Genomic DNA, 24,099 nt, shown 5'->3' with positions numbered 1-24,099 from the left:
GAGAAAACTGCGTGTGAGCAGCCTCTCCTAAATGTTTCTGGATGGATAAAGAAAGTCCAGAGGAAACTAGCTGGCAGAGCATCAAAAAGAAAACCACAAAACCTTCCTCTAACAAAACCTATATTCACTGTGCAATAACAACTTTATTCACAAGTAAAATAATCCCCTCTATCTAAACAACCTCCAGCACAACTGAGAACTGCTACAATAATAATTCAACAAAACCATAAACATAGCCAACAGAAACTCAGTTTGCCATTTATTTCACAGAGGGTTAGCTTAGATACTGCAGTAGGGAATGTCAATAAGGAACCACACTAGAGAGGAAAACCTACTGTTGGATGCACATGGTAACAGTTGCTTGAGAATAACTCCTCCTAATCACAAAGTGCAAAGAAATGAGACTCCAAAAGCAGCACGTTCACAGTGTTCCTAATTTCTCCCTAGTTTCCAGGCCGGAGATTCGATCCTCGTTGTGCCTTGTCTCTGAACCATTTCTCCCTGTGACCTTGTGATTTCAGTGCTGGTGACTACTGGTTCTCCCTTTGCTTGGGGCGCTCACATCTCATTTCATTTCTCATTATCAGTAACAAGCAGATCAAGGACAGACTCTCCTCTGCTTGAATTCTTCAGCTATCTTACAAACGAAATAACTGTATTGATTATTGCCTTTTGTCATCAACAGCTACCAGGACAGTTACAGTATACAGTCAAGATAGACACCCTAACTTTCACCATGCTCTTGAAACCAAACCAACTCCTACTGAAAAGGCCCAAGGAAATCCTCACACAACGCAAGGTTCAGTGCTGCTCTCGCTCCACCAAATCCAGTACACAAGACCCCCGCTTAACATCAGCGTTTGGCAGAACCTTCACGGCAGTCCATTTGCTTTCAGCAAGGAACACAAACTCCGAATTTCACCCTGGGTGAATGTTCATGGATCCTCAATGTTCTCTCAAGACAGCACACCGACAAGCAGCACTTGCTTTATAACGCAGTCATGCTTCAAACAAGGCCATACACAAACCTTTGCACGCTTTTCCATTCTCCTCTCCAACAGTAACTGCTTGCAGCCCCAGCCATCTGAAATCACTGCGTCTTGTTGCATTGAAGGGATGGCTGCCAAATCCCCTCACTAACACATCTCAAGATGAGACACTGGCCCTACCACAGCTTCCACACCAGCGATCTCCTGTCCCCAGCCTCTGCCTGCTCAACGCTGCCCTCCCCATGGAGGTCCCTTCCCACAGCACACTCGTGCCTGTAAACAGCTCTTCACTCAGACTTCGATCTTCGGACAGGTTTCTCCCTCAGCATCACACTCAGAGCTCTGTCCATGCAGGGCTCTCACCCTTGTACATCTCCCCAAACGCAGCTCATCTCGTTAGGCAACTGCCTCCAGCAATTCTTTGACAACACTCCCCAAATCTGCTCCCACCCATCCCCAAATGGCTCTTCTGCTCATACCCGCCACACTTCAACACTTCCTCCGACTGCCACCTTCTCCCTCCAGGACCCTCCACCCCCAACACTTTGATTCCTGAGCAGCCCAGTTAGTCCTCACCCAGCTGGTATGTCCTTTTCAGGACCCTGGTCCAAAGTAACCCCAGCTGCCCATGGCAAGGCATCCTGTCAAACCACATCTTCCAGCACCTCTCACCACTGCTGCCCGGTTGTGGACACCCTGGCACCCCCGTAAGCTCAAAGCAGAAGTCTGGCACCACCTCAGAGACCTTCACTTAGTCCAACTTCTATTTCCCACAAGCCGGGTGTGAGAGAGTTCTTCCCACCAACTGCAGATCACCCGTTTCCAAAGGAGTCCCGAGCCCACCAAACATGACAAAGCACCAGCCGTAGCAGTTCTGCTCAGACCGCTGGTTCCATTTATCCCCATCACTCTACCTGTCTGCAACGCCGGGGCACCCTATCCAGTACCTGTCAATATTCCTATGCTCACAAAAATTAATCAGCATCTCAAAAGCAATAAATAACTGAGCGCTGCCCATCCACATTGCCTGGGGATCTCTCAGAAGCGAGTCAGTCACTGAAGTGACTCTCTTTTAACTCTTATTAAGCCTTCTCAGTCACACATTAAGAAAGTCAGCTGAGAGTGCTGCCAGCTCTGGGGAGCCATTGCTGTCATAGTCCGCACTACCCCCACGGTACTTTCCACAACTTGCGTTCTCTCTGGAGATCACACGAAGATGATATGCAAACAGTTACAGGTGAATACACGAGTTAAGGATTCTGTTGCAATTACTGAGGAATGGCATCAGGACCACCTACTCAATGCAAACGCGAGGAGACACAGAAGGGTGTGATAGAAAACATGGGTAAGCAGGTGAAGACAAGGGAGGGGAACAGCACTTCTGACCCAAAAGCCCTGTCCATCTGTTGATTACTTCCAGCCTCCTGGAAACAAACACCACAACCACACATCGTGTAGCTCCACACATCTAACGTCCGTAAACTCCAGCTACCCCGCTGCAGAAAGCCTCACCAACTGGCACATCAGCCGAGTCGCAGGCACTTTGCGTCTATCTCCTCCTCCACTCAGGGGACAAAAACACATCAGTGGGGGCAACAGCAAGTCTGCTTGGACTGCTAGCTCCGAGGGGAGGGTTTTGGCATCCACAGCACAGGACCTGGCGGTCTCATGGGTTTTTGAGGCAGCAGTTCAGAGCATGAACAGCAAGCCCTGACTCCCACTCCAAAGCTGGGATCCAGGTTACAGCTAATGCAACTAGTCAGATTAACAAGAGGCATCAGCAAAAAAAAGTGGAGGCAGGAAGATGAAAAGAAGATACTTAAACTTTCTGTGAAAAACTATGGAATTAGCCCGCTTGCAGAGGAAGGCTTTTCTTATCCCTGTCTGCTGGAAACTGACTTACGACCTACCGCAGGGTTTACATGTCTTTCAGGAAGCCTGCCCAACATAATGGACAATGCCATTATCCCTCTAAGCCTCTCATCTCCCCATGAGCTCTGCGTCGCTGTGGTGGAGAGTTTGTTTAGGAACAACAAGGCGCTTCCTTGCTCGCCTCCCCCTCGCCGCTCTCAGCCCGCCCCACCGGCGCCCAGCAAGAGGTGGGCTGGCAACCGGGAGCCTTGCGGATGGCCCATGGCACGGGAAGGAGCAGCTCTCAGGGCACACAGTCAGCCCCGGGCTGGGGAGGAGAGGGCTCAGAGAGGTGCCCGCTTCTCCTGGGGGTCCCAGCAAAGCACGGCACCCATGGCCCTGTGTCACAGGGCGGGACCGATGACCCAGGGCCTGACTGCAGGACCAGAGCTGCAGGGCCGCACTGAGGAGCCATGACCCCACATCTGGGGCCCGACTGGGCAGCCCCAGGGCCTGACCAGCACCCCACAGCCCTGCACCCCAATGGCTTGACCGAGGGACCCTTGGCTGGAGCTGACTGGAGACCCCACAGCTCTGCCACCCCTCGGCTGGCTATGGCCCTGGCACCCCACAGCCTGACCCGGGACCCCGTGGCCACAGACAGGGCAACCAATGCTGCTGGCCCCCAGCCCGTGGCTGGAGCAGGACCCCCGGGCAGCAGCCCGCGTCTGGTGGGTGCCATCCCCGGGCCCCCCACTCACCCACCCGCCTGCCCGCCCGCCGCCTGCCCGCACTCACCCTTGACGGCTTCGCCCCGGTTGAGCTGGATCTCGCCCTCGCCCTGCGGCGCGTAGCTCTTCACCACGATGAACTTGCGGCCGGGCACGGCGCTGTACAGCTTCCGCTTGGGCCCGCGCAGCGGGGCGGGCGCGGCGTGCGGCGCGGGCTCGGGGCCGGGGCCGGGCCCGGGGGGCCCCGCCGGGCCGCCGGGGCTGTAAACGAAGACGTAGGTTACGGTGCTGATGCCCGGCAGCTCGCGGCTCGGCCCGCCGCGGCCCGCGGGCTGCGCCATGGCGGGGCCGGCGGGGCTCAGCGCAGCCCCGGCAGCCGCGGCGCCGCCCGGGCGCGGGCACCGGCTGCGGCTGGGGGGCCGCCGCCCGCCGCCGGCTCCATGGCGCGGCGCCGCCCGCCCCGCGCGGCGCTCCGCTCCCTCCGGCGCCGCGCCGCCGCCGCGCGCACCATGGCCCGGGGCAGGTGCCGCCGCCGGCGGCTCCTCCCCCTGCGGGCGGGGACGGCGCCGGCCCAGCCGCCTCCCGCCCCCGGCCGCCGCCCCCGCCGCGCCGCCGCCGCCCCGACCCGCCGCCGCCGCCGCCGCCGCCGCGGGGCCGGGGCCGCGCTCCGAGACGCCCCCTGGCGGCCGCCGCTGCCCCGGGCCGGGGAGCGGGGCGGGGGGGGGGGCAGTGCCGGGGCAGTTGGAGGGGCAGGGCCGGGGGGCGGGCAGCTTGGGGGGGGGGAGTGGGGAGGGAGGGAGGGAGGGAGTTCCCGGGGAGCAGCGTACGGGGCGGGGGAGTTTGGAGGGCCAATGCCCGGTGAGGCGGGGGGGCACGGACGCACAGTTTGCGGGGCGTAATGCCCGGCGAGGCATTGGAGGGGGCGGGACAGTTTTGGGGGGCGATGCCCGACGAGGCGTGTGCGGGGGGGGGGGGCAGTTTGCGGGGGGCGATGCCCGGCGAGGCAGTGGAGGGGGCAGTTTGGGGGGAGCAATGCCGAGGTGGGGGGGATGTGCGGGGGTGCCCGGCTCCCGCTCCCGGCGCGGGGAGCAGTGCCCCGGGGGGGTGACAGCAGTGCCCTCTGCGGGGGGCAGTGCCGGGGGCGGGGGGTCCCCTCTGCCCCCTCGCTGCCAGCGCCACGCACCGCAGTCCCGCCGCTCGCAGCCCCCCGCACACGGCGGGGGGGGAGCTCGGGACTGGCCGCAGCCTCGCTGGCAGCGCCCCGGCTCCCGCCGCTCCAGCGGGCTGCTCCCCCCTGCTGCTCCTGCAGCGCCCTGTTCGCAGCCCCCCAGCTCCCAGCCCCCACGCCCCGCAGTCGCAGCCCCCCTGATCTGCACTCTCAGCCCCTCTTGGGTGGGTACATCCTCACCCCGCAGCCCGTGGGGCCGTGCATCCACAGCCCCTATGGGGCTGCCCCCAACCACCCACCCGCCGCCCCCCCGGGCCCTCGGGAGGCGCAGGGGCACGGCGGTGCAGGGGCTCTCCTCCCGCAGACCCTCCTGCTGCCGGAGGCGCTGCCCGGTGATGGTGCAGGTAGAGGGGAACAGCCGCTGCGGCAGGAAAAGCTGTCACTCACACGCCCCCCCCCCGAAATGGCCGTAACCCAAAGGGGTACGCCGCTCCTTGGAGAGCAGGGTGCAGCCAGGAGAGAGGACGGCGTCCCTCGGCCTGGGACGCTCTGAGCTCCCCCCAGGAGCTCTGCCGCCGTCACGGAGCAGTTCTGCCGGCAGACGCCCGCCGCACAGAAACCAGCAGAGAGCCAGGAATGGCGACCCAACGCAGAAACAAACGGGCCGGCACAAGAGGCACGGCTTCCCGTCTTGGCATCAGCGGGCTGCCCAAACCCTCCCGTCAAACTTCCATCCGCAGGCACGAAGCTTCAGTAGAAGGCACTGTCACGCCGGGGACGTGCGCTGGGTAACCTGCCAGCCTCAGCCCAGAAGCCTGCTGCTTCAGTACTGCGCTAAGTTATAGTCCCTCAAGGGAAAAAACACTTAATAAGAAATAAATAGTTACCCTTTCCTTATAATACTTCTAAATGTCACTCCAGTATCATTTTTAGTCAATGCAGAGATATTAAAGACCAGCTCAGATCTCTAAAAGGGCCCTTTATGTTTTTAGAAACAGTCACGAGAAGCATGCAGAAAAGGTAGGTATTGCAGACAGCTCACAGAAATATCTGCTCAGTGCAGCGTGCCTCGCCAACACTGCAGCTCCGCACGCTGCTGCGTGCTCACACTGGCCTGGGGACGCTCGGCCCCCAGGACCGGGCACTCGCGCTTCAGGCTTTGCACGGGGGTGTGGTACGCAAGCGGGGCGGCCAGGCTGCCGGCGCACGGTGGGATCGTGCAGCACTGGGGCCGCACACCCCCTCCAGCTCCGTGGACTGCAATGGGTGCCCACACACACCCGTCAGCAAGCAGGACCCGCTCCCGCCATTGCGCTTCTTCGGGCTACCGACTACGAGCCTACCCTCCCCTCGCTGTGCCGCCGACGCTGCTCTCAAACAACCGCGCTGCCGACGCGCAGCCACCGAGGACCCCACAGCTCCACCGCTGATCCTGCACCTTGGCACCCTCCAGTAGGATTGCGGCAGTTTTATGCACCGTTGCCTGCGCGTTTTCTCAGCAACAACCTTGCATCGTCTTTCACGTGATTTTTGAAAATACTGCTGCTGGACCAAGAGCCGGTCCTTGCACAAGTGACACGCAGATCAAAACGACAGCCCAAAGTCTCCGTGGCTCCTCTTTAGCAGCTGCACTAGGGAAGCATTAATTATGTGGCTTGCAATCCAGTTCGTATCTGCCATATTGATTTTGTAGCACGCTCATTTTTTTAATTGTTAAGGAGTTATTAAGTCAAAATGTCTCAGAAGCCTACATCTATTATATCAGATGTACATTTATAACAAGTTTTGTAATAACTTCACAGAATACCACCATTTTTGTTTGCGCGCTTTTGGCAGGCTCAATTTCAATTAAAGGCTGTTAATCAGTTTAATCATACTTCGTGTTAATGCCCGCTTGATAGAGACCTGTCGTGCAGCTGCTCCAGGTTCAGGCTCTACTCCAGGAACATTTCTACCTATATTCCCAACTGGAAAATGTGAGAAAAACTGCCTGGAATGGGTTTTAGGTTTTCTATCAGTCAAGAGCAGAGCATCTCTTGGCATGTTTCCACGCGAACTGACAATGTGTTTCTTCACCTACTTTATCACCCTGTGCCATAAGGCACCTTGAGGCCTGGAGGAGCGCGTTTCATCCTTTGTATCGCCTAGTTAAGCTGTAGCTAATCGCTGCTGGATCCATAACTTATTTCTGAACAGCAGCCAGGACGCCTTGTATATTATGAATAAAACAAACACTACCACGGCAGCATTTATTAAGCAGCTAAGGAGCTTCTTAACGTCCCCAGTGTGTAATCGTGATTTTGCCGCGCGCGATGCCCACATCCTCCTCCTCCTCCTCTCCGAGTCACACAGGACAGACGCCGTGACTGAGATGCCTGGGCGCCAGAGGAGGCTGTTCCCCACAGGGGTGCAGAGTGGGGGCAGCTCAAATAAACATAGTCACTGCAAAAGAGCCGCAGCCCTTTCTTTTTCTGCACAGAGATCCTGTCCTTGGGGATCACAGGGCTTTCCTCTTCACGGCGGCCGTTTATCTGGAACTTGTCTGTCCGAACTGCACATCAGATTTCACCGCAGCGACCGGAGAGCGACGTTGGGTAAATCAGCCCAGCAGTAGGTATCGTTCCACTAAAGCACGCGGCAAGAGGGACACGTCCGGTTTGAATGAGCCTCAATAGCAGATGGAGGACTCATCCTCCTAACGTCACCTGCTGCCTCTGCAACCGGCAACCTGCTCTGGAAGCCGGTGAGCTGAAATTTCTCTGGACGCTTCGCCAGAGCCAGGAGGAGCCCAAGCAACCTGCATACGGTGTTCCTCCTGGTCAGGTCCTGAGAGCGGCTGCTCGCAGTCCAGGTGCTCGGGTTTGGTTCTCCTGCAGATAAACGAGCACCCAAGAAACACTGTTGTAAGCCTACACATCAGTATGCAAAACCTGATGGCACACCTTTGTATAAAATTTCTGAGATCTCACGTTTGCTCTGCCTGTTGAAAAGAACTGTTTGAGATGGATTTGATGCGTGACTCCATGTCCTACGCTTCTTACAGATATTTTAGCCCCTGGAAGCATCCAGAGTCCATAGTGCCTGGAGACGGTGATGGAGACCTGACCATCTGACAGGGTGCCTCCATCAGAAACAGTGTTGGGTCCCGGTACAGGAGAGCTTCCTCACGAGAGCAGACACGTACGATAATCCCCTCAAGAAGCCACAGTCATTTCTGAGGGAAGACAGATTTCCTTTCCGCAGGTTGGTGGTAGGTTCAAATCACCACAAGTGAATTAACAGCCCATAATAGTCCTCACAATTACTTCAAACACATCAAGCAGTCCCAAATACCCAGGACGGCTGCTTTAATTTTTAGGTGCTCTCAAGGGGCTGATCAGAAGAGAATCACTTTTTTGTCAGGTGAGTTCTGCCTGAAGGAATCTCCGTTTAGGTTTAAACCACCCTCCTCTTCCTCCTCCTCCTCCCTTCTTTGGGGAATTCCTGCCCACCACCGTCCCGGCGGAGCACCTGCGGTGCGAGGCGAAGGCACGCTGGTTTTCAGAGCGCGCAGCCGATGCAGCGTTTGTGCCACAGCACGGGCCGTGAAGGTAGGACCAGGGAATGTGGCAGATCCGAGCCAACGAGGCTGTGCCGGAGCTGTGGGAATAACTCAGGCTTTGTCTTGCAACATTTCTGCATATCTCCGGGAGGCAGTGAACATACTAAGGCATCTTGCACATTATCATGAAAGTATCTATTATGGACCCTGATTTTTTTCCCCTTGAGAGCTGAATATCAGATTTTTTGTTGCTTTAGGATACAGAAAGGTTTTTGCATGGGGAAACTTCCTATGGTTTCAAAATGTGTTATAAACTGAACCCTTCAGGAATGAAATGTATTTGGCAGCTTTGCAGTTAACCTGTTAACCTTTCCTAGTAACTGTATGACTATTAAATTGTTCTTGTCCACAAGGCACCAATCCCAAAAGCATGCTTTTTCTTCTGTTTTTCTTTTTTTTTTTTTTTAAAATGAGTCATCTCTGGTGCTGGAGTTGCCTTTCACTTCAGCCACGGAAGGAGGGATTTGTAAACTACTCCTCTTGCTCTGAGAACATTTATGTGCTCTCACACACACAGCTCTGCACCCATGGAGTACCTGGAGACGATTCCTCTGTAGGAATCTTTCTGGAGACACCTGTACCCAAAGCTTGGTGGGAAGAAGCACACAACGCATGCCCTGCCACGGGTCTTTCAGCTTTGTCCAGGAGTGAGAGCTGTAGTGGCCTCCTTTGTGAGCTGCACTTTTCAGTACTTAGGTAAGAGAGATTTTGCCATCGCACAAGCAGTATTATAAAGTCCACCAGGTCCTTATAACCCGGTACTGTTAGTCAGAATTTGACTGACAACCAAACACTGCTTCTCAGTCATGGCACTTACTACGTGTCCTTTGGAAGAAATGCTTCTGCTGTTCTGGAGCTTCAAATTGTTACTACAAGCGTGGCTGACAGATACAGAAATAGACTGGGTTTGATCAAAACTATTTCAGCTCCAGCAAGAAAATAGCAGCTTTGTCGCTTCTAACTTTCCCAGATTCACAGAATCAAACAGACTGGTTGAGGCTGGCAGGGACTTCTGGAGGTCATCCCATCCAATTCCCTGCTCAAGCTGGGACACCTACGGCCAGTTGCCTAGGACCACGTCCAGATGACTTTTGAACATCTCCAAGGATGGAGACTCCACAACGTCTCTGGGCAGCCTGTCCCAGTGCTCAGTCAATCTCACAGTGAAAAAGTGTTTCCTGGTGCTCAGGGGGAATCTCCCGCGTTTCAGTTTGTGCCCGTTGCCTCTGGTCATGTCACTGGGCACCACTGGAAAGAGCCTGGTTCCCTCCTCTCTCGGCATCCTCCCTGCAGGTATTTATACACTTCGATGAGATCCCCTGAGTCTTCTCCTCACCAGGCTGAACAGTCCCAGCCCTCTCAGCCTTTCCTCACAGGAGAGATGCTCAGTCCCCTCATCATCTTCGTGGCCCTTCCCTGGACTCTCTCCAGTATGTCCATCTCTCTCGTCCTGGGGAGCCCAGCACTGGACCCTGCATGCCAGGGGTGGCCTCACCAGTGCTGAGCAGAAGAGAAAGATCACCCCCCCTCAACCTGCTGGACATGCTTTTCCTAATGCAGCCCATGATATCCTTCACCATCTTTGTGGCAAGGGCACTTTGCTGGCCCATGTTCAACTTGGTGTTTTTCTCTGGAAAGCTGTTTTCCAGTGGGATGTCCCCCAGCATATATTTGGGGTCAATGGGAATTTCCTTTGGCTGTCAATTTTTGGAGCGATCTTGAATTCAGAAATGGGAGGAATCTTCAGAGACACTCTGGCTAGGGTATCACCTGGGTCAGACCTGGTATCATGACCAAAAGACACAGGTTCTGTCCAAAATTCAGGAGGCAGTTTCTGACATTGAGAGCTTTATGCCTCACCGCTAGGGCTCTCTCCAGCCACAAAAGCAGAGCAGGACCCCCACCTTCTCCCCCACGTGCCCCCCGAGCTGGGTAACAAGGCAGACCCGGGCTGGTATTCTGGGGCCAACTGCTAGTGCTCTTGCACGAAATGATTTTATTCCTTCCAGTTCCTAGAGCACAACTCATTTAGCTTGCTGTTCAGTCTGCTGAGAAACTTCTGGTCTCAGATCATCTCTGCACAGCTAAATGAGAATAGCACCATCACCTGCTAATGAGAGCCAATTAGTGGTAGATTCACACTGTTCAGGAAAGGGGAGGCAACGGGACAACGGGAGTCACTCGCCTTCCCTGCTCCTCCCTCAGACCAGCGCCCCAGCTAATTAGCACGGGGGCCTGAGCAAGGATGTAAAGCCGGAGCCACGGAGCCCTCGGTCAGCTCACAGCATCCGCCAGGAGCAGCGGGAGCTCGGCGGGGCTGCTCCTCCCGCCGCAGCGGGGTGAGGACGGAGCGCAGCGCTGCACCGCGCGAGGGAAACGCAGTGTGGGACAACGTCGGCCAACGACCAAACGTGAAAATCCTCAGAAGAGGCGCATTCGGCTGAGCAGCGCTGGCACTCGTGACCTACAAGACGCTTCGGAAACCTGGAATGAGAGTCTGCTGCCAAGGACACACTGATAATGGCTGCGAGAGCTGGCCAAAGCGGCAGCTGGGAGAGGTCCTGCAGCCACCTCCTCTCCGGGCAGTGACCTACACTTTACTGCAATGATTAGTCTGGATGTTGAACTACCTCCCCTGAAGTATAAACACCTCCACCTGGCTGTGGCTACAGCCTTACAAATGCGTCTGGAGAAGATGGAGCGGAACTGGAAACCCGAGAGAGACAATTAATTAAAAGGTTTTGTCTCCCTTTATATAATCACAGATATCGATTCACTCTTTAAAGCACTCTGTGTGAATCCCAGCCAGTGAAACACCCCCAGTGGTAGCTGGATTTGTGCCTCTCCACCCTGACAGCTGAAAGTGTTTTATATCACTGGGCAGCTCCATCAGATCTTAAAGAGTCCTACTGAAAAGACAAAATATGGTTTTATCAGTTGACAAAGAGGATAACGGGATTTCTCAAAATTATGCCTCTAATCCTGCCTATCCTGCAAGATCACAGTCCTTAGGAATTTGGACAACCTGTCTGATAAGCCTAGCAGATGCAGGAACAGGCATCTACCGTGAATTAACATGCACCTCACTCTGGCAGATGCTCCTTGCAAAGGTGAGAGAAAGCCCAGTTCTGCTAAAGGCACATGACAAGTTTAGATACTAACTGAAAGGGGCTGCAAGAGGATTACCAAACCCCACACCTCACTGGCAGATGAAGGCAAAGGTCCAGGTGGATCCTCACAAGCTGCTGCTGATCAAGACAAGCTATTTCAAAAAGTTTGCTCTAGGGGAAAAAAAAAAAAAAAGGAAAAGAAAAAGAAGAATAATTTCAGCAGTATCTCCTGGTCAGTGTTACTCGGGAGTGACAGGAGATGATTGATCAGTCCCTCCCTACTTCAGGCACCATGAACCTTCCAATCCCAGAAGGTCTGTGGCTTTGCGGCTCCTAGAGCTGGAGGAACCCATGCCATGCAGAAGGCAGGAGCTACTTTGTAAAGAAGGAAATAATTTGCAAAGTCTGTGACTATGAAATCTTTAATATTTTGATTGCTAAGTCTTTATGTGTGTCTCAAAACCCAGTGCCCTACACATGGCATTCAGCATCTGCTGCATGCAACTGGTTTCGGGGCACACATTCCAGTCCTCATAAACAAATGTTTGCATCACCACCTCCCTGTGCGTGGCCAGACACTGAGCAGACCACTCAAAGGTCTACAAGGACCTCTTCTAGAAGGTCCTCCCCGGGTGCCCAGGCAGCTCCACAGAGGACTATGACAAAGACTGACATAGATCTGGTTACTCCAGTGCAACTGGTAAACAACATCTGACTCTGCAACCCACAGCTTGACACCTTCTGCCTTCACTAAAATTACCTTGGGAAAACTGTTTAGGTGGTACAGGCATCTGGAGCAAGAACCATGAGGAGAATGAGTTGAGACTTTGACGCTGCAGCCCAAAATGTTGATCCTCAAAATTATTCCTCAACCTGAGGCACCCTTCTTGCACACCCTTCAGCCAGAGACGCATAGCTCACTACACCTCTGAGAAACCAGGAAAGATGATCCTGAAACTGCCTTTGTCAAGCTAAATATCCCAACTCTGGTCAGTTTGTTTCAGGAGCCAGCACAAAGATACCAGTATTTCTATTCCAATCACAACCATCGTTACTCTGAGCTCCGTTAGGCTGATGCCATGGCTTGCCTGGACTAATGCCCGTCGATTATTACCCTCTTTTGTCCTTGCTGTTGGAAATCCAGAGCTTCCAAATGGATCCCACTCTCACGGGTCCCATGGACTCCAGCAGTCATTTTCTGTCTTTGCGACGGTAGCTGTCAGCTACTTTCCAACTCCCTCTCAATGGTGCATTTAAATAATTTGACCAAACGATATTCACTCATTCTGCTCACACAGTTCCTTAATCACAGGAACGGTGGCTGGGAGACAGCCATGGTCGAGTCCAGAAGTTACTGGAACTGCTTGGAAATGTTAAAGGATTAAAATAAGGCCAAAGAACGGGAACTTGCACAGAAGCATATCCCACGCTGCCAAGACGCTGTTCAGAATATCCTGGAGGGAGGCAAGGCAGCTGTCACTCGGTGCAGCGTGCAAGGTCAGGCACACAGCAACTGCACCGTCTCCCGACCCAAACTTCAGAAGAAGCCTTTGGTGTGAGATGACACAGGACACACCTCAGATCCAGAGAAGACAACAACTTTGCATGAAATTCCCACTGCATTGTCAGAGCGTGCAGAGTATTGTCTCTTGGCTGGTCCGTAGCACTCGTTTTCCTCTCCTTGTACAGCAAAGAGAGGAGCCACTGCCATTACTGCGACACCGGGAGAGCGGGAGGTGCTGGAGGGAGCATCTGTGGCAGCGAGCAGGGCTGCGGCACCAGAGGCGAGAGCAGAGGTACCAAGCCGAGCAGTGCCCGGCTGGGTGCGTCCCAGAAACGTCACAGCCCCTGACAGCAAAGTCCCCGCTCAGGCACTGGCTCTGTTTAGAAAAAAGTGGCTTTGAAACTTGGCATTGTAAAGCACTTTACCAAGAATGCTGGGGCCAAACTGTCCTGGTTTTGAGCCATGAAAACCACCTCCAGCCTGGGACATGGACTCCAGAGGACCTCTAGGGCGGCTGCAGCCATCTCCTGTGGTTTGCATGTCACTCCGTGATCTTCTGATCCAGATATTCTGCTGGCAATTGCTCTTTCACTGAAACTGTCATTGCCCAAAGACTGATCAAAGACAACTGCTGACCTGCATGGCACAAAGGAAGAGATTTCTTCTCAAAGGACTGGCAGTTTGGGAGTATTAGTTTTCTCTTCCATAACATTGTAAGACACTCAGTCCCGAAGAATTTTTTTACCTGAATCTATGGTGCCATGGATGTTTCTCCACGACATGCTGCACCTCCAGCGAGGGGGGCTGGATCTGCGGGAGATGCAGCCCAAGCCAGCAGAGGTGATGAGGAGGCACCATGAGCATGCCAGGCCCACTGAGACCATGTCTGCGGCTGCTGGGAGCTGACAGCATGCGTCTCCAGAAAGACGAGAGAAAACTGGAAACAACTGTGGCCCCGCTTGATATACGGAAACCAAATTTTTTGTCCTTTTTCTTGTTTTATTTTCCATATTATTGCTTAGATAAAGCAAAATAAGGAAAAACATAGAGGAGACGCGCTCCTCAGCTGGATACGAACACAACGTGCTGTTTGAGCCCCAAAGCAGGCATTCAGGCATTCTGCCCTACGCCGTGTTGCAAACAGACCTGTCTTCAGACAGCCCCAGACCGCAGGGAGCCAGGCTGTCACTGACGTCCCAGAGACCACCCGTGCCCCTCGACCCGTCCCCGGACACTGGCTCTGCCCGAGAGACAGAGCAACAGGGTGAAGCTTGTGAGGAACATCCCAGCCCCTCGAGCCACCGGTCCTTGTTACTTGGCAGTTAAATCAGCCCTTCTTCTCCATTCCTGGACATGCAAACACAGATATTTTCTTGTAAATAATGTTTGGGACTGGCGTGTTCATCTCTCGTATGAGGAAAGGCTGAGAGACCTGGGGCTGCTTAGCCTGGAGAAGAGAAGGCTGAGAGGGGATCTCATCAACACTTATCAATATCTAAAGGGTGGGGGTCAGCAGGATGGGGCCAGACTCTTCTCAGTGGTGCCCAGCGACAGGACAAGGGGCAACGGGCACAAACTGGAACACGGGAAGTTCCACCTCAACATGAGGAAAAACTTCTTCCCTCTGCGGGTGACCGAGCCCTGGGACAGGCTGCCCAGAGAGGTTGTGGAGTCTCCTTCTCTGGAGAGATTCCAAACCCGCCTGGACGCCATCCTGTGCGACCTGCTCTGGGTGATCCTGCTTTGGCAGGGGGTTGGACGAGATGACCTCCAGGGGTCCCTGCCCACCCCCACCACTCAGGGTTCTGTGTGATTCTGTGTCCAAGCACTAGTGAAGGAAAGCCTCACTGGGCTTTCTCAGGGCTGCTGCTCAGGTCAGAGGCTTATTTCATCGCAGTGGCTGCAGGGTGCCGGGGCAAAGCGGGTCCTTCCCCGCAGTGGAAAGGGGAAGTGGCAGCAGCAATTCCGTCCCCGAGCACAGCCCAGCCCCTCGGCGCTGCCACAGGAGGGTCCACTCGGGAAGGGGCCCTCTGTCACCAGCAGATGTTCGGTCACCGGTGCTGCGGGAACCCTCACGTGTGTGACGTGGCTGAAGAGAGTCACTGCTGAGGAAGAGCATTCATAACTGAAATTTCCCTACAACTCAAATTAATTTTCAATGTTGTTCCCTTGGAAGGAAGGATGTGTCTATGTCAGATGCCAAATCAAGGGGATTCTTTGTGTAGGAAGTGTAATTGATTCCCATTTACTCCGCATCTGTATTTCTTAAAAAAGAGAGCATGCGTGAGTCATACGCCTGGGCAGAGCGGCTTGTTGTGACGCCTGTAGCAGACAGACACCTGGGAAGGGGCATATTGTCTACCCCGCTGCCAGAAATGTTTTGCCACCACCAAGTCTGATTCAGGATCCAAGCGGTGACACAGTTCTTGCAGATGTGGTGGCAGCAGGCATCCAGAGCTCACCGCAGCAGCGGGGTGACCTTCACACGGGACCTGACTTCAGCCCCAGCCATGGCGTTTGCCCCGTGCTCGAAACGTTTTCAGGATCAGGAGCTGTCCCCCCAGCTTCTGGCAAAATGATGTAAAGACAGGGCTTGCCAACAAAGACGGCTGCAGCAGGCGGAAACGGGACCCAATGGCACTGGAAATGGACCCACTGGGTTGTCCCTCATCTCAGTGCTCAGAGCAGCAGTGGCTGTGTAGAAACCACCACCACTGAGGTTTCCACCACTAACCCTGACCCGCTGAGATCTACCAGAGGCATCCAAGAGGGATCACTGTGAACAGGCCCCTGACCCACGTGCTTGTAGGACAGGGGGTGGTGTGGCTATCTCTTACTGCCCCTGCTCAGCAAACACAGGACTGAGGAGCAGAAGTACTCGGGGTGTCAACACAGACTGTACAACACATTTCACCCCCAGAATGGTGCAGCATCACAACCTGGGACTGGACTGCAAGTTTGCAAGTGTCATCCCAGAAAAAAGAAGGGAATGACTGCTTGGGAATATGTAGCAAACACAGCAATGACCCCTTTTGTTTAAAGTGATGCAGCTTGGATCTAGGACAACAAACCTGCAGGATAAACTGTATGGTAAAGTCCCCAAAGGGTAACTCTTTCACTCTGCAATGGTCCCTCTGTCTACAAGGGATTGTGATCCTGTTGCTAATAACTTCTCATACCTGCAGAAAATCTTTTTCCTTGATATTTAATCTCTCTATACATCAGTCTAGGGGAATAATAAAGCCAGATCTGCTTTATTTTATGTTATCAATGCTTTAATTCTACTCAAAGTTAGACCAACTTTGCATAAAGCATGCAGTGCACATGACTATCTCTGGCACAGCAAAGAGCAGGTATGGCACAGTCAAAACACTTACTTGAGCCTGACTCTACCGCACTCACTCATCAAAGCAATTTCACCATCCTAACAGGGGCTGATCCTTTGAATAGAAACTACTCTTTAAGCAGACTGGCAGGTTTGTCCCATAACTTTAGAATATTTTACTAAAGGCTGGAAGATGAACTAAGCCAGGTATCCCCCAACAGTGGTAGGGGGATGCTGAGCCACGTCCATGCAGTGTAATGCCGAGGACGGGGTAGGGCGGCAGGAGCCACCACCGCCAGCCCTACCACGCTGCTCGGGGCTGTGCCGGGCAGTACCGGCACCAGCGGGACCATTTGGGACCCCCAGACCGGCTGAGTGCCGCGAGGCTGAGATTGCATCTCGCAGTCCTTCTGGCAGAGCCCACTGACAGTGTCTGGGAAACATATTACTTATAAATTATATGGTCATTAAAATACCAGCAAAAATAGTTCCAGCAAGCTAAAATGAAGCCTTCGGCACTGCAGTTACTACATTTTGTCAATGGCCCGAAGCTCCATGAGACAGCTGTAGCACATGTGAGACAATTGACGAGTGAGCTCAGGAGAGGACGGGATGTTTTGAGAAGCCAAGGTACAAGGTCCTGCTTGGAGAAGGTGCTGGAGCGTGAGACAGGCCGAGAGTTAAATGGCAGAATAAAGACCATCTCACGCATTTGTCCCCTTGGAGGACTCTGGGCCTGCCGCTTGAGAAACGGCACACAGCACCAATGTGGGAGATGAAGTTCTTTCCTACGGGGCAGATGTCGTGGACCAGACATGCTCAGGTCAGTTTTAGAGGACATCTCAGGGGCACAAACTAAGAGAAGATGAAAGAATATATTCAGGGAAGACCAAAACTGAATTCAGAGTGGGTTTGCTTGCCAGAAGGTATCAAAAGGTTTAGCAGCCACCACTTCAGCACGTGACGATTCAGGAAACTGGTAATACACTTCAGAAAGCTGACAGCCCTTGGTGGGTGTATGATCCTTTCCTTTCCCTCACCTCTGTGACCTTCTCCTGCACGGCTGCATCTGTAACTGAGAGCGCCTCGTCCCAGGTACGTGTCCCCTCTTGGCCCAGGAGATGTGCCAGGTGCTTAGCTGGTGCCCACGGAGATGGAGGCAGCCAAAGAGGAGCCGGGCTGTTGCTACAGCTCTGCTTGAGCAGTGCCGTACCTACAGCGAGGCACGTTGCTCCGGACAGAGGTTAGACTCACCACTCTCAGCATGTTTGGGCTAATGTCTGAATCCACCTCCCAGACACATACACGGTTTCTGTGAACGCCCCGCGCTGTTTTCCTCTGCTATCGGAGCAGCGAGAGGAGGTGCTCTCTGAGGGCGTACCCTGACCTCCTGTGCCCGGACAGCCAGGGAGGTCCTGGCGAGATCGCAGAGGGTGCCACAGACTCTGTCCACTGCCCCGGCACTCAGGGCCTCCAGCCACGCGGACGGACATGCCGACGGCTGTGTGGCTCCTGCGAGGGACGCGTGGGGCTCCCAGGCACCCGCTGCCTGCGGTCTCCCGAGTCACTCTCTAGCTCGTTTCCATGTCAGCTGCCCGGTCAGGGGTTGGGATCGTTAGGAGTTGGGTACTGTGCACAAATTGGAGACAATTATGTCTCTGAAAGTGACTATGGAAAATGTTATACGTGAACAACAGAGCAAGTAATTCTCATACCGTGTCTCTTACACAGAGTCCTCACACTGCCTCACCCTCAGGTGTCACCCCATAAGCAGCGATGGCAAACATCGCCAAAGCAGGTAAAGCACACCAAGGACAACGATTCCCACAGCCAGGTGGATCTTACGGCATCTGTAGCTTCAGATGGAGAGACCGCCTTTTCAACATAAAAATGATTGCACCTTGAGGTTTCACATTCGAGGGAGGAGACATGACGGTGCAGAACAACTCCACGACCACCACCACCACGAGCTGGACCCACGGTACCAATAAAACAGGCAGGAGCTGTTCCCTGGCCCTGAAGCCAAGCAGCAGTCGCTGGCTCACATCCACATGTCTCCCCTCACCGCAGAGCGACTGCGAGCAGCCGGTCCCTGGCCCCACCGCCCCACACGACGCTGGCCCTGCCTGGGACCACGGCCACAGCCACACCAGTCAGACTGTGCTCCGACCCTGCGCTATTTACTACAATAATTGTAGCTGTTTCCAACTCAGAAACAGCCAAAGAACACTCCAAGGGCTTTATCTGCGTAGAATGACAGTAAGTGCAAATATGAACGGCGGTGCACAGGGCCATGAGCACTCGCTCCCCACGCAGATGGGGTGTCAGGAGCCTTACACGGCTCCCAAGGAAAAGCATCCGCACTGGGTGCTACAAACTGGCTTCTGTGCTGCAAAGTCACTCCTCAGCTTGTTTAGCACTAACTTCGTCTTGCAGACGAGCTGCTTGATTAGAGCTGTTGAAGTCACACAGGGTGAGTTTATTATGGAGCACTGTACGACTGCTCTTAATATCTCCGAGTCTGGAAAGTCTAACCCTAAAACTTATGCCATAAGGATGACTGACGACAAGCTGTGCACGTGATTTGTAGCTTTGCATGGAGGTTTGAAAGGCACAGGATATGAGCATGCAAGTTTGCAAAAGCAAAGACAATGTGACAGCTGAAAAAAGTGAACCCCTGCAGAGACCTAAGATGCTGAGTAAGCAGTTACGGCCAACCACTGAAGCAGTAAGCAGATCTGGCTAAGGTGGAGGCCCAGCCATGGCTGCAGAGTTAGGAGAGAAGAGCTGAAGTCCCACTGCGCGGAGCCATCTCCCTTCCAACTCCAGTCCCGGTGCTACTGAAGAGGGGTCAAGTCTCATGCTGGAAAAGAATAAAGCTCGAGAAGGGGGAAATGCTGCCCAGCAAGGCAAATTACAGAGCAGTCAATGTGGTTACCAAGCACAGAAATGACCAAGGTTGTGAAACACGAGCAGACTTCACGGTGACTAACGTCCCACCTGGTAGTGCCGCAGACCTCATGGGATGTCTGGACACACTGGGGAGGATCACATGTTTGAGGTCCGTGGGTCTGTGAAATGAGGAGGGTGGGAGACAACTGGAGGCAACTTTTAGGGAGCTGACGATCAAGACCTGCATGTTAACGTCTTCTGAAATACCCTCAGTGCCATGCAGAAGCCAGAAAGAGGAGCAGGGAGGTAAAATCCCACTGCGTGACTGAGAAAATGGTGTAAAAATGAAGGATGTGTAGTGATTAGAAACTAGGGAAAACTCTGAAAATAGGATACCCATGCAGGAGAGGCTTACTACTTCTAAACCACGGTGGAAGCAAGCTGCCAGGATTTAACATTAACAAGGTTATAGGAGAGCTTTTAGCTAAAGGGATAGGAAAGCCAGCATATGCAGAAAAGCACCTGCTTTGGGATGACTCATGCTGTAGGGGTGAAGCCATAGAGAGATAGGACAGAAGCCGGCAAAAGTCAGCTATAAAACACGGAGAGCAGTTGCACAAACAGAATGAAAAAATAGAAACCCTAGACTAGTGCATATGTTCCTCTGTACAGGAGCTGGAAGTCCAACACGACAGGAGAACCAGAATGCCTAGTTTTAATAAAAGTACTGATACAATAGAAGTGCTGGAAACTGAGTGGAAGGAGGATGCAGTAGGAAAGCGTAACAGAGCGTTCGAGGAAGGCAGAGCGAGCACTGGCAGGGGAGGAGGTGCAGCACTGCGAAGACGGCTTAGAGCTAAATCAGATTAACAAGTTAAGTGTGCCAATGAGGAACACAGATTTGCCAGGGGTTGATGCTCCAGCAGGAGACGTACGTGGTTACGGCTACACTCCCGGCCACCCAGGGATGCTGAGTGTAATCTGCCGGAGACCAGAGAGGTCAGTGAACCGGGAGAACGAGATACGCCGGTTAATTCTGCACAAACTGAGCAAACACCATGTCGGAGCACCATGGCAAGATTAAATTTTTAGGCATGGCCAGTGGAGCAGCCAGGCAGGGAATCGACAGCAGGAAAATGCATTCCTGACCTCACACTGACCAGTGAGCATCCTGCAGCTCATAATCTTACTAATTAATAGTCATTATTTAACAGTGACCCCAATATTGCTAGGTTCATAATCTTGCTGAAGCAATGGAAGCTGATAAATCAACTACCATTGTGTTCAGTTTAAAACACAGAGACTTCAAAATTCATAGAAATTAAATTTGATATTAAGAAACTAAAAGTAAAGCCTTTGCTGGTGTCCTGGAGACTATTTCAAGACACATTATGGATGCTCAGACACATATTACCCATCAAGAAGGACTTAGACCTAAAGAATAGTAGGGTTCTTAAGGTTATAAGCAGAAAGGAATGCCAGTCAAAAAGACAAAGCTGTATTTCAATAGGAAAAAACAGGACGGATCGTGTATTATTTTGTTAAAGGGGGGGGGGGGGGGGGGGGCAGGAGAGCGGGGAGAGCAAACATGGAGTTGGGAGAATAACATGCAGAAAGCCTAAAAACTACTAAGTCATTTTTCAGAAACATCAAGAATAGAAAATCTGCCAGGGACTTAAAAGACCAATAGATAACCAAAGTATAAAAGAAGTGCTCGGAGAGAATAAAGCCACAGTAGAAAAACAAAATGAAAATTGCCATCTGTGTTTTCAGGAGGTTGGACAGAGGCTGTGACAGCCCCACACTGGATCTCTTCCCGACTGACGGCGTATCAGGGGTTGCGATCTCTTCCCGACTGACGGCGTATCAGGGGTTGCCTCAGCCCTGACGGGACTCAACAGAGAAGCAGATCAGCAGAGGGGCAGCAAGAACTCACCAGGAACTCGAGTTGGAAACAGCTGGACCAGTGAGTGTGCTGTGTAACCTTTTCCTAGATCTGCTTTCAGCACTAGAACATGGTAAATGGGCCAGCAATTTTTAAAAAAGTTTCTGGGGGAGAAATAGCACAGCATTAAACCTGCTATCTCTGCCGGCCAAATTGAGAGGCTATCTGAAGATGAAGACTACCGTACGGATGGACAAACAGGAATTTCTGGGAAGAGTCAACCCGTCTTCATGAATCTCTGTGCAGTTCTGGTCTCTTGCCTCCAAAAGGCTGTTGCAGATCTGGGAGAGGCCAAGGAACTGTCACGGGCATCAGCAGAGTTCTACGATGGCTTCTGCACAAGGAGTGACCAGATCTAGTTGAAGATGTCCCTGCTCATTGCAGGGGGGTTGGGCTAGATGACCTTTAAAGGTCCCTTCCAACCCAAACTACTCTGTGATTCTATGATTCATAACCAAAGCATCCCCAGCCTGGGAGGAGAACACCGGGGGGACACAGCAGAGATCTGTGAAACCAAGGGTGGGACTGAGAAGATAATAGGGATCTGCTGTTCACAGGCTCTGCCACTGTGGGACCTGGGCAGTGTAAAACAAAGCAGGGCGAGGGTCGGTCCACAACGGAGAAAAGGAGGTACTTACGTACAGGTAAGGAAGCTGCAAAATTCTCCCTAGCTGCTGTTGTGGAAAGGAAAGTTTACATGGGCTTGAAAACCCACAGAACAAACTTGAGGCAGAAACCTCTGCACTGAGAGCCATTAAGTACAAAAGATACCAAGTCTGACTCAAAGAGGACTCAAAAGATAACATCTGATTCAAGGTGCTGCTACGGGAAGAACTCCCCTTGCAGCTCCAAGGGTCACTTTTTATCTTCCAGATCCACACTGATGTATGGAAAAATTATACCAACTTGTACCTGTACCAACATTGTCTCTCACTGCTGTTAATTTTGGCTTTTCTTGATGCTTAATCCCATCTCTGTCTCCAATTCTTTAGGATCAACAAGCCCATTTTCCAGTGCTTTTATATTAGTTAACCTTGTGGCAGGGACATGGAGTTTAACACAAGAAGGAAACGCAGTTTCACTCAGCTAAGGGACTAAGTGTCGCAGGACGTTATGAATGTCAATAGCACAGACGACTTCAAAAAGGGATTAGACAAGTTCATGAAGGACGATCCACCGCTGGTTAATGATGATGATAACCCATAGGCAGCCTCTCTCTCAGGGAGCCTAATGACCACTGCTCACCAGTTACGGGCAAACACGTCGTGGGAGTTGCTCCTGGGCATTTCCTCTGTTTTGCGACTTTTCCATGCTTAGGCACTACTGGTTGTCACTGGGGACAGGGTCCAGGGCGCAAGGAGGCCTGGTCCCATGATGGTCACCCCCATGTCTCGTGGCCCTACCGACAGCCCTCTTCTGCTCTAGCTTCTCTTCGTCTTTTTCTGAGCATTTGTAATGATGAACGGTGCAAAGTACTTAAAATAAGGTCTTAGGGGATGTTGTACATCTATGGTAGCACTGGCCTTCACGTCACAACAGACACTGGCCGTCATCTTCTGATTAATATCCCCAAACATTTTCCTCTATTGTTTCTAACAGATAAGGCAACTATGAACTCACAGTAGAAATTTTTGTTGTTATCTTTTAAATACAGCTTGCTTACTGTTTTATCTTATTTCTAGTTTTCTCATCCTTCAAATTCTTCCTAATATTCCAGTCCTCCTAAGCACTGACTTTATATCATCAGTGAAGTTCAAGAGTGTGCTCCTTCTGTCAAGGACACTAGAGAAAACACTAAAGACCATTCACAAGACTGACACTTGATTTTTTCCTCCTAATCTCCTTCCACCCCAGCACTTCCCCTTTCAGCAACCCACTGCTCTTGCATATTGAGATCACTGCTTATTTACATTACACCTCTGCACTATGCCATGTTCTCCATGAGAACAAACCATTTAACACAGGGCATTATATCAAATGTCCACTGTCACCCAGACAGATTAGATCTATTGTGTTCACCTTTGCTGGGGAACTGCACATGTAGCAAGTATAAATCTAAGAGGACTCAATTTTGTGATAATAAAAAAAGATGCACATGCTCCCTAAAACCTAAATCATGGATTATAAAGGGCAAGCCACAATAAATTATTTATGTATATATTATATATGCATGTGTGCATCTTCACAGCACTGTAAAACATGAATTCAGCTTCCACATACTGTGGCCAGGCAGGAGGAGACTCCGTCTGTCCTCTACCCCTGTGTGACCATGGGCCAATTCCTGCCTGTGTTTTGCACGACTGTGAAGCCTGCCTGCACCACGCCGAGGCTCAGCTGCAGAGGACCACCAGTGATGGAAACAGCAATGCTCTGGGAAGAGGACCCCATCCTGCCCAGTCCAGACCCTGCGGGTCAGGGCTGTTGTCAGTGGGCTGGTGATGCAGCCCAGGGGAGGCTGCTGCAACCCTGAGGCTCCCCAGATTAGCACCATCCCCATGGGCACGTGTCCCAGAAACGCTTTGCCATGGGGTGCAGCAATTCCCCTCGTTGCCTTGAGCTTTGTGGAGCCACTTCCCAAATGTCCAGCTGTCCCGTAGTTTTCTCCTGCTGTGGGGCAGAGCATCATCCCCTCCCCATCTCGCTGCCTTGTCCCCCCCACCTCCCTCTTCCAACACCTGCACGTCACTGCCCTGGCTTTCCCTACAGCACTCTTTCCAGATTGGAAATTTTTCCATCCATGCATCCCATGCTACCACAAACCCACCAGCAGGCCCCACTCTTGGAGCCTGTGTGGACAGGATGGGTTTCATTACCTTCCTTTCTCCAAAGAGAAACACACATCTGGTACCCCCCAGTACCCCAGCCCTCAGTGAGCTGCAGGAGATGGACCCCCAACAGGTGTCTGTAGCCCCGCTCTGTCTCCGCACGCAACGGGCCATCTCACGGGAAGAGCCTCCTCCCCCATCTCCTGCTGCTCCCAGCA

At 52.7% G+C, this 24,099-nt stretch overlaps 1 protein-coding gene across 3 annotated transcripts in view; it reads right to left on the bottom strand.

Moving 5' to 3' along the window:
- SHANK3 (SH3 and multiple ankyrin repeat domains 3) overlaps positions 1-24,099 on the bottom strand; it is a 382,463-nt gene that overhangs the window by 195,509 nt on the left and 162,855 nt on the right. For all 3 annotated transcript variants that reach the window (XM_075742957.1, XM_075742888.1, XM_075742921.1), the window contains exon 13: positions 3,639-3,832. In XM_075742957.1, coding sequence (XP_075599072.1) covers positions 3,639-3,832 — 194 coding nt within the window. The remainder of the gene's footprint in view (positions 1-3,638; positions 3,833-24,099) is intronic.

The sequence above is a fragment of the Balearica regulorum genome, chromosome 1 (genome assembly GCF_011004875.1).
Source record: "Balearica regulorum gibbericeps isolate bBalReg1 chromosome 1, bBalReg1.pri, whole genome shotgun sequence".
NCBI lineage: Eukaryota > Metazoa > Chordata > Aves > Gruiformes > Gruidae > Balearica > Balearica regulorum.
The sequence above is the reverse complement of the archived record's forward strand: the minus strand, read 5'-3'. Positions and strand labels throughout refer to the sequence as shown.